The sequence below is a fragment of the Amborella trichopoda genome, chromosome 13 (assembly GCF_054954075.1).
Source record: "Amborella trichopoda isolate Santa Cruz 75 chromosome 13, AtrichopodaSantaCruz75HAP2 v2.0, whole genome shotgun sequence".
NCBI classification, from domain to species: Eukaryota; Viridiplantae; Streptophyta; class Magnoliopsida; order Amborellales; family Amborellaceae; genus Amborella; species Amborella trichopoda.
This window is the reverse complement of record NC_142348.1, coordinates 1284614-1294988: the sequence shown is the minus strand read 5'-3', so window position 1 is coordinate 1294988 and position 10375 is coordinate 1284614. Positions and strand designations below refer to the sequence as shown.

General features: G+C 35.2%; 2 protein-coding genes across 2 annotated transcripts; both read left to right on the top strand.

Moving 5' to 3' along the window:
• Positions 1 to 1614: 1614 nt before the first annotated feature.
• LOC148778931 (putative methyltransferase PMT12) lies at positions 1615 to 3580 on the top strand. Its single transcript, XM_088855311.1, has 3 exons — positions 1615 to 2067; positions 3062 to 3196; positions 3305 to 3580. Exons 1-3 carry the CDS (start codon positions 1615 to 1617, stop codon positions 3578 to 3580), a joined length of 864 nt encoding a protein of 287 aa, XP_088711437.1.
• A 1044-nt stretch (positions 3581 to 4624) lies between these two features.
• LOC18437468 (putative methyltransferase PMT11) lies at positions 4625 to 9977 on the top strand. The gene is made up of 6 exons (XM_020669204.2): positions 4625 to 4660; positions 4828 to 4987; positions 7547 to 7801; positions 8483 to 8605; positions 9361 to 9438; positions 9653 to 9977. The coding sequence occupies exons 2-6, from the start codon at positions 4875 to 4877 to the stop codon at positions 9858 to 9860; spliced, it is 777 nt and encodes a 258-aa protein (XP_020524863.2). The 5' UTR covers positions 4625 to 4660; positions 4828 to 4874; the 3' UTR covers positions 9861 to 9977.
• Positions 9978 to 10375: the final 398 nt, after the last annotated feature.

Below are 10375 nucleotides of genomic sequence, written 5' to 3'. Positions count from 1 at the left end.
TTAGATCCTACTTTCCTATTATTCTTACTTGAGTTTATATTTCTTTTTTTTTTCTTCTTGAAATTAGCTAATTTTGTGGCGATTAGAGTGAGTTTGGTTCTGAATTTAGGACTAGGTTGCCTAGACTTCAATTTAGTATCCGCAAAAATTTTCAGAATTCATTGGAAGTTGGCCAAACTAGAAATTTTTTGACAAAAGTATGGCCAAATGCGGTGATAAAATGAAAGGATAGCTACAAATGTCTATACAATTTGAATTTCATGTTAATTTACAAATTCAAAGGACTTGAACTCTTTTCTAGAAACGTATAATACCAGTAAAGCAAGCTTGCAGAGATAGATCAATGCATGTAATTATATAGACAGAGTTAATTGTGCATAGAATTTGCAGAAACCCTTTGATTCAGGCTGGAACCCTAATCGGCTTCTCATGCTTGGTCTTTTTATGTTACTTTTTTGTATATTTCATTTGTTAACAGCTGTGCTTCTTTATTTATTTGATTTTGTTTTTGATATTTTTGCAGTATTTGAGCTAACTTGGAATTGTAGGAAGTTATTTTAGTTTATTTTATTCCATAACATATCCCAATGTTCTGACTGAACCCAGTATCTAGTAGTTGGACTGTTATTATATATATTTTTAAACATATAAAATCAGGAAAGCTATGTATTTGTGATTTTTAGGGTTTGCTTTACTCTGATGGGAACAGATCCCTATGAACACCTTGAAGCTTTTTGCATTAGAAGTTTGAGTTTTTCTCTTTCTGAGGTCTTTGTTAACTAGGGCAAAGTCAATGCAAATTCAGAACTCTTTGTTCATAGTACGGATATTTATAAGAGAACATAGAAAACCATCAGTGGAAGACTGGACTGTATGAATTCGATTAGAACCAGAGCAGTTTGAGCTGGGTTAAGATTTGCTCTTGCTTAGCATATTTTGTTTTTTAAGCTTTTGGTGAACGGAGATGAAGAATAGTCAAGTTAAAATAGGAGATATTTTTTTTGATACTGAGGTAAGTGTTATCCATATGTTGGAATTTATTTGCTAGGTACATGATAATTTTTTTGTATCTTTGTGGCCTAAAATGATAAGGAGCAAGGAAAGTTTTCAGAACCTGGTTCTGTTCTTGATCCAATGAATAAGGAGTTTAGGATATTTAATTCAAAAAAAGCAAGAGTAGGATCTGAAATTTATCTGTAGTTTTATAATTTTGACTTGGGGAAGGACTGAAGAAATTATTGGACTATTTCGTGATGTTTATGCTCTATGTTTTCAATCTAGCAAGTAAGAACTTGAGTACTTCTACATGGAATTGAGCATAGAACAGCTATTAATTGTTGATTTTTCTTGGCATGTGTGATGAAGTGCAGAAAGTTACATTTTATCCTTCTTAGCAAATGACGAAGGAACTGAGTTACATATGAAGGTAGTGGCATATGAGCATTTCTTTCTTTCTCCTGGATATTTGGGTAAATTTTATATCGTGGTTGTTTAATCAAATTGAGAAGGAACTGGGATAATAAATGCACCTTCCAATATAAATTCGACCAAGCTTAGGACTATTTTAAAATTTCTGAGACTTTGGTTTGTGATCGGATATTTATTTGGGAGAAAATGAAGTATGAGACGAGCAAAAGATTGAAATATTTGGGTTTCTTTGTGTTGGGTGTGACCTGCTTCTTTTTGGGAAGATTTTGGAAGAGTGGAAATCCCGAAGACTTTGTTTTTCGTTCAGGTGACTTTAGGAAAATTACAGAGCCAGGATTTTCCATTGTAAATAGTTCATATGAAACAGGAAGTGACTCTTCTGGTGGTGCCAATGATAGTGTATCCTATGTTGTGAGGAATGGGAAAGACGATGCAGGAAGAATTGAACTTTGTGGGCCTCATATGGTGAATTATGTACCTTGCCGAGATAATTTTCATGGTGTTAAGAAGATTTTATCTGTTTCAAGAGGTAAAAGCTTTGATCGTTATTGTCCAAGTGAATCAAACTTATGGTTCTGTTTGGTCCCAAGTCCCATAAATTATAAGCTGCCACTTCCTTGGCCAGAAAGTTTGAGTGAGGTAAATTATGTTTCTCAGGTCGAGTTCCACATCTGAATGGCTTCATTCTTTTTTTTTTCCTTTTTGAATCTTTTTGGGGCTGGTAAGCTGGTTTGCATGAGGTTAAAACTTTCATAATCGGCTTCGCTTACACACTTTGGTGTCACATTGTTATGTCGAGGTCAATTCAATCATTTTCATTTGATTGTGAATCTTTTTACAAGTAATCTAATGCTACGTATAGTTGGACACATTTGATCTTACAGGGAGGAAAGAGCTTCTAGATGAGAGCCATTAGTGTTTTCAGCTAGACTAGGATTCTCATACTAGCTTATCATCTCTAAACTGATCTTATTACCCATTTAGTACTTTTTAAGAAATAAGTTTCATAACAAAAAATGGCAAGTGTTGCTTCATTTGTTGAAACCACTAATGGCAGATTGTCATAAATTGATAATGGAGATACTTCGTTCGTTACTCATTTTGTTTATTAGTCCAAACATTCTCTGTGGAGTTTGTGTCACTTCAATTGATGCTTCACACGCTTTATAAACAGAAAAAAATATAATGCACTCTTAGTGGGCAGTAATTCTCTGCTCTCTTTGTCTCCTAGATAACCTGCAATCATGATTTGCCAATGTAAATTACTTTTGCCTTTATAGCCTTTTATTCCTCATCTATACAACAGTTGCCATGTTGTACCCTGACTTGCATGTGTCTTGTCTTCTGTGGGGGAAAATATGTCTTATGGAACAATGGATTACAATTTGCTGAAATTTCAACTTGTGATTTCAAAATTTGTATTGGGTAAATTCTATAACGATTGGAGGAACCTACTTCTGTAGTGAAATTTAATTGTCTTTTCTTTCAAATTAATGTGATTCTCGAGCTCATACGGAGTTGATTTTGCATCCTATTCCCTCTTACAATGTGCGGTGGCCTTCTGTTATCAATCTTTACATTATCCCTTTTGTAATTTAAAATGGCAAGTATTTTTAATTATGTCCAATGGCAGGTTTGGATTGGCAACTTTCCACCATCGACACTGGTTCGTGATGGAATCAAGAGAAATTTCTTTACCCAGAACAAAGAGAAACTTAGAGTCCAAGATGATACACAAGCTCATGAACTATCAAAATATTTATCTAAAGTAACCTATGTTACTTGACATTTCTATTCTCTTGCTTTTTCCCTAGTAATGCATCTGGTTGGATAAATTCACTCATATTGCTTCAATGTTTGCTTTTGATTTATGTAGATTCATCCCAATGTCACACCTGGTGTGCACATAAAGATTATTCTTGATGTCGGATCAGGTCTGGGCAGAATTGGTGCTGCATTCCATAATGTGAGCAGTCTACATATTGCTCCAAAAGATTTTCACAGGGATGGGGTGCAACTATCTCTTGAGCGAGGTATTCCTTCTATGCTGGCAAGCTTTGCAATGCATAGACTCCCATTTCCAAGCGAGGCATTTGACATGGTTTATTGTTCTGCATGCGATGTGGAGTGGACTCGTGATGGTACGTCGTGAACTTGGCTCTATTGGTTTGTTTCATTACTTTGTGATGATGCTGATAAGTTGTCCTAGAAGTTTTGGATCTCTAAACAAGCATAGTTTGTGAACTTTTTGTGTTTTACCACTTTGAGCATAAAAAAGAAAAATATTCATAATTAATTATTTTGAGAACTTAAACTTGCATGTATATTGAGGTGGGACTCAAAAAAATGTGTAATTCAGTTTATCACGTGAACATTTACTGCCGTCATTGTCAATGGTGTTGGATTGGATCGACCTTCAATGTCATGATTGCTACTGTGATGGAAGCTACACCTACTGTTTATGTGCGGCAGATTTCATTCAGTCCTCGGGCATCCAGATTTTGTTGTCAACTTGTATTTGTGGCAGATGAGAAAACCTTGCACAGGCTTCCTTAAAATTCTGTCTGAAAAGGAAGTTTCTTGGTTTGGGTTTGTTTAGGTACATACTATTAAGGCTTCTAAGAGCTTTTCTTATGGCTTCATTCTCCATTTAACGGTTAAGCTTTGTTACATTACGATCTCCAATTTGAGAGATGTTGTACTGTTTACACGCCTGACCTAATACTATAAAATAAATGATATTAATTAATATTATGGAAGATTGATATTCAGTTATATTAGGAGAGAATGATGTTCCCTAAATGGAATGTCATTCACTTTATGATAGATGAGCTAGCTGGACAGATCTTATGCTGGATAATTTCAATGGAGGTATATCAGATATGATGAGAACTTTTGGTGTTTATAGATGTCTATCTTGTGCTGACTTTTAATTTTCCTATTCATTAATCTAAACTGAGTATCTCTCTTTGATGGGGATTTATTTTCGTGTTTATAGATGTCTATCTTGTGCTGACTTTTAATTTTCCTATTCATTAATCTACACTGAATATCTCTCTTTGATGTTTATTTTGGTGTGATATGCATTTTGAATGTGCTAAGAGATTGAAGGAATTATTACGTGATGAAGGTGGTATTCTACTTCTTGAGGCCAATAGAATTATCAGAGGTGCGGGATATTTTCTGTTGAAGATAGAGGTGAAAAAGGAAGAAGAGCACAACTTTTGGAGCGGTATGTAGGTTTATGAGCACACCATATTTGAGGAAGAGCTAGCATTCATTGGAAGCCAAGTTTTTGGCTAAGTTTCTTCTTTGTTTTTATTAATTGATTCTTCTGTTTCTTGTATCCTTCATCTATGTCTCTCCTTCATTTCCTGATGTTGGTTCATATTTGTGCAGATGTGGAAAATCTTTCGAAACAGTTATGCTGGACCCTAATCAATAAAATGGAAAATGTTGCCTTATGGAAGAAGCCATCCGACAACAAATGTTACCTGACTAGGGGGACTGGAGCCCAACCTCCCCTATGTGATGCAATGGAGAACCAAGATGACGTCTGGTAAGTCCAATTTAAATTAGATTTATTTTAGCTTACATCACACATTCATCAGAATTCACCGGATCCGCTGTATCTGTCTGCAATCTTGATGGACATGGGCAATCTCGCTTCGGAGCATTACATCAATGCCCTTAAGATTATTACTTTTTGGGGTGGAAACGGCTTACCCTGAACTACTAAGGGAAATCTCAGATACTATACGATGCATTGAATAATTAATAAATTCGCTCATATTGTCATTATAATAAAATAATTATCACTATTCCTTTCACATTCCACTCTCACCTTGGGTTTTCAGAGAGATGTAGTTATCTTTTCTTGATAAATTTTAAATTTCATGCTGCAGTTAAATGATATGATTGGATGAGGTAAGGAAGAAGATGTTTTATTTTCTGGAAATCAACTCAAGATTGGGCTTTGGTTTCTACTGTTAGAGTGAATTGAAAAACTCTGGTGGAAATTCAATTAATGAATGGTTCCTTTAGAATAAGAGGGCTGGCCCAAGAATGCCTTTTCTGCGAATGGCATTTGCTTCGTTTTTCTTCATTCATCTCTTATTTTTGTTTAGTGATGGAAACCTTCACCTGAAAGGAAATGTTCTCTTCCTTTCCTAGTACTGATAATTCCTCTGGTTTTGGAGTCCTCTGACTTTTGGCAACTCTTTCTTGCCGTGTGACCTAATTTATATTTTGAGTTGAATGAGGATTTTTTAAGCACATTTACATTACTCAATTATTTTGTATATGAACAATGTGCATTTTTGTTGCATCAAAGAAATGAGGACCATTAAACAATTAAAAAAAGAAAAAGAAAAGAAAAACAAATGAGGACCATTACTTTCGAGGGGGATTACTGTTGTGTCTGATGTGGTGGGCTAACTTGCCTTTCTAGAATACTGTACTGGTTCTGCTGTATTCTTATTCATTATGCACTTAAGTGAGTCAGGTATGGTTTAAGGACTTCTTATTCTTAGCTAATGCCATGTGCATCACATGATGCTCTTGTGGAGGGAATAGATAATTAATATATTTTCAAATATTTAATTCAGATAAAAATGATTATTTTTATTTTTATTTCATTGTTATTCATTATTATTTCGATTGTTGTTTCACTTTCTATGTGGACGTTTTCTAAATTTATTTTTTGGATAATTTAAATCCTATTATAATGATGGAAAAAGTTTATATAAGGTTGCAACCTTAAAATGTAGAACTACAGATGCACCTCAAAAATGCATCGAAAAAAGTTGTTTTAATGTTGGAAAACCCTGTGATTGATCATCTCGACAACAAGATGTATGACTATAAAAAATAAAAATATTTTGAGTCTCAGAAATGGTGCATCTTACAACATATTATCTACACCGTCCATTTTCAAGATTTTCATATGTTTATAGATCTACTTGATTTTAACCATTTTTGGAATTTAAAGTTTTATAATTAGATATAAAAATAGATTTTGAGATAATCCTAATAACATTTTACATCAAAATTATATATTATGATAAAATTTGAAGATGCACCTTAGTTGGATTGTTTAAGGTTTCAACCTTATAGAAACCACACCCTATAATGAATTCCTATTTAGGAATAATTAGAAGATAACAACATTTCTAAATATTTTTATGAAGCTTTCTTCTTTGAACTCTCCTATTTTTCTCGATAATAGAATATTTTTAAAACAAGGATTTGGATAAAGAAAAAGTTTATATAAGGTGCCAACCTTATACAATGGAAGTAAGGTGCACATAAAAAATCCACGAAAAAGGTTGTTCCATCATCATGGAAATAATGTATTGTGTAACACATTATTTGGACAATCCATTTTCTAGATTTTCAAGTGTTTTATATCTCTGCTTGATCTGCACTATTTTTGGAGCTTTAAATTTTACAATTAGGAATGAAAATAGATTTTAATGCCGTTATAGGGGCTTCCGGCATTCAAAATATTTCTTTCAGTAAGGTTTGGAGGTGCGCCTTACTTTGATTGTTTAAGTTTGACACCTTCAAGAAAGAATGTAGGGACTAAATGTGGGAGTTCTGTTTTCTAGAGAAATTTTCTCAGTCATCTGGGCATTCTCTCTCTATATTCCTATCATTGTGTTGTATATATTCCTCATTATAATATAAATTTATATTCTTATTTGTGCTCTCGCTGGTCTGCATAGTCACTCTAGGCATTGTGTTTATGCACAATAATGAATTAGTTCGAATCATACATGACGAACTCAGGTGCTTGCATTCACATGAGGAAACTTCCATTCAAATGGCTATTTAGAATCGGAGAAGTATACAATGAGACCATTTATCTACAAGGTGGCCACAACTAACCTTGACCATCGGATGTAAAATTAGATTGCTGCATTTATTCCATTGACCAAGCTCAAACTTTAAAAGAAAATTTCTTGAACTTTGTATCTCACCCAATCTATCCGATTTCACATCGGATGGTTGTAAGTAATTGAGACCTCCTTGTATTAAAGGTAAATAGTCTCATTGTAGACAATCCCTTTAAAATCACACACTAATGTTAAAATTTATTTCAATGTGTCTTTGACAGGTACGTGCCATTGAAGAGTTGCATTCCCAAACTGCGTGAAAGAGTCCGTTCAATCTCCGTCCGAAACCGTTACAAATCATTAGATGTTCCTGAGAGATTGCAGAATGTTGAACTTGATGCTTATGTACCAAGAGTGGAAGCATTTTTGGCAGAAAAGTTTTATTGGAAGATGGCTGTACAGAGCTACATTGATGAGCTTGGTTGGAGAAAATTGCAGTTCCGAAATGTTATGGACATGAGAGCCAATTTTGGAGGGTCTCTGCTCATTCACTTATGATTCAGATTACATTGGAGTATCACTTGAGTACCCGCATTTACCTTGGCATTTTCTTATCTTGAAACTAGCAAATGAGCTTTATGGAAAATGATACCCAAGTGCTTGTTTCATTATTGGATTCATTAAGAGAGATAAGAGATTTTCCTTTATGCATTATGACATTAGAAAAGCTAAAATCACTTCTCAGTCTAGAAAAATCATAGTCATTGTGATTCTTTTTGGACTATATATGATGCATTTGTTAAAAGTCTGACAAATATGTTGCACCTTGGAATGCTTCTGATTGTTTTTCTTCTTGACACGTAAATTTATTGTACTTCATTAAATAGTGAGAATGAAAACACGCCTTTTACTTTTGTTAGGTAATGCTTTCTTTATATACCCATCATGCTACCCTTAACCCTAAGGATTTTAAAGCAGGGATTGCATGTTCGTATGCAACCTGGATATATACCTTGATAGTGTATCAAGATGACTAAACGGTTTTATCCGTTTAATGGGGTTCTTTAGGCATTGTAACTCTTTCTTGAGGGGTGGATGAATTATTTTGGTGTCGTAAATAAGAATTGATAACATTATTGTTTCTTCAGTTTCAATATGTAATTTGTATTACTATTTAGTACTTTTTTTCATTTCTTCTGGGGCTCCTTCTCTTTCAGATTTGCTGCTGCATTAGCTGCCAGTGATATGAAGTGCTGGATAATTAATGTTATCCCTGTGAGTGGCCCTAATACACTTCCATTAATCTATGATCAAGGGCTTATTGGAGCTGTCCATGACTGGTACTTCCTGTTTCCTCCCATCGTTTCATTGAAAGCGGTTTCTATTCCACATTATTTTCACATTGGCTGGAGACATCTGCATTATTCTAATGAATGTTTCCTTGATACACCCGGTGGGATGGGAATCTGATATTGATACATATAATTTCTGGGTTGGATCAACTGGTAGCCAGACATGACTCATTCCAACCTGACCCGACCTAGATAGGTCCGGGCTGGAGCCGAACCCGTCCCGACGGGTCTACTACTGGGTCAGACGCGACCTGGTTGGTATGCCTGAATGTATGTAGGCTTGTTTGTGTATTTCTCTATCTTTAACACATTTATTCAAGAGCAATGGATGTATTTGCCCCTAGTAAGGACTGGAGTGGTTTAAGTCAAGATTTAGGTTATTTTGAGATGGATCCTTTCTTTCAGTGCGTGTATATGTATGTTGCTCAAATGATTTTATGCAAGAGTATGCATATTGTTGGGGATTACAAAATCCAGGCATGGCTATAATTATCTTGTGTTCTAAGTTCATGGATAGTGCATTGCTGTATCATTTCATGTGATGTAGATCAGACATTTTTGGTCCTTTCTTGTACTACCCCAATGTTTTCAAGAGAGAGATAGAGCATGCACATGCATGCACGTGTTTTTTCATATGCTGTTCAATATGGATGCCATATGAATTTGATTCTTATTTATTTTTTGATTTATATGATGGGGAGGTGCATGTTAATTAATATAGTGGTGTTTTGGTTGATTGATAGGTGCGAACCATTTGATACGTACCCACGGACCTATGACCTCCTCCATGCATCTGGAATCTTCTCCACAGAGGACAAAAGGTGAGTCAGCGACAAGAATGACATATATTTAACCTTAAAAACTTTGAAGTTGTTCTTGTATTCATTTTCCTAAAACTGAATGGAAGCAAGCACCAAATGGCAAAGTGACAAAAAATCTGTCAATTATATGGAGAGAGAGGTTGGGGGGTATGACTGAAAGATGTCAGAGAGAGGGAGAGAGGGAGGGGGTTATCTTATGTTTTGTGTTTTGCAGGTGTGGGATCATTACTATATTACTTGAGATGGACAGGATCTTACGCCCTGGAGGGCACGCATATATCCGGGATTCAGTGTCCCTCCTTGTGAGAGTTGAAGCACTCACAAAGCTCATTGGTTGGAGAACAGAAATAATCGATATTAATGAAGGTGTCTATGGGAAATCGAAAATCTTACATTGTCAAAAATTGCTTCTGCACTTCTAAGTGATGAAGCCATATGAGCTATAAAACATTTGGAGATCTTGTAATGATGAAAATTTGTGATTTTAACTGCAAATGAACTAGGAATCAAATTTGATGATGCGTGCTCATCTTTCAAAAGGTGGTCTCGCTTTGATTCGATTGTTTGGATGGACGGTTCAATAGGGTGCAGATTGTCTGGACCTTGGAAATGGATCGTGTGTGATGGATCCAATGAACTTGGACCATACTCCTGACCTGACCTAGCATTTGTTTCTGTTCCGATTGACTTGGACTAGGCCGGTTCCTGGTTGAAGTGGAGTCGACCTTGTCCCATTTGCTGTCCTATGGTTCAGGTTTGGATGGTGTGGGTTCGTCATTGTTAGAGTTGTGGGTCCCACACTGACATCTAGAGTTCTATTATCTAGTTCCCAAGTTTAACATTACACAAAAAAAAAGAAAAAAAAAAGAAAAGAAGTAAAGAAAGTAAAAGTTGGTTTCTTGCTATGAGGGGCATTATGAAATCCATAAAAATAGAG

Coding starts and splice junctions, on each gene's coding strand:
- LOC148778931 (XM_088855311.1), top strand. CDS start 1,615: ATGAAGTATGAGACGAGCAAAAGATTGAAATATTTGGGTTTCTTTGTG. Junction 2,068..3,061: donor GGCCAGAAAGTTTGAGTGAG/GTAAATTATGTT, acceptor GTCCAATGGCAG/GTTTGGATTGGCAACTTTCC. Junction 3,197..3,304: donor TATCAAAATATTTATCTAAA/GTAACCTATGTT, acceptor TGATTTATGTAG/ATTCATCCCAATGTCACACC.
- LOC18437468 (XM_020669204.2), top strand. CDS start 4,875: ATGGAAAATGTTGCCTTATGGAAGAAGCCATCCGACAACAAATGTTAC. Junction 8,606..9,360: donor ATTGGAGCTGTCCATGACTG/GTACTTCCTGTT, acceptor GTTGATTGATAG/GTGCGAACCATTTGATACGT. Junction 9,439..9,652: donor TTCTCCACAGAGGACAAAAG/GTGAGTCAGCGA, acceptor TGTGTTTTGCAG/GTGTGGGATCATTACTATAT.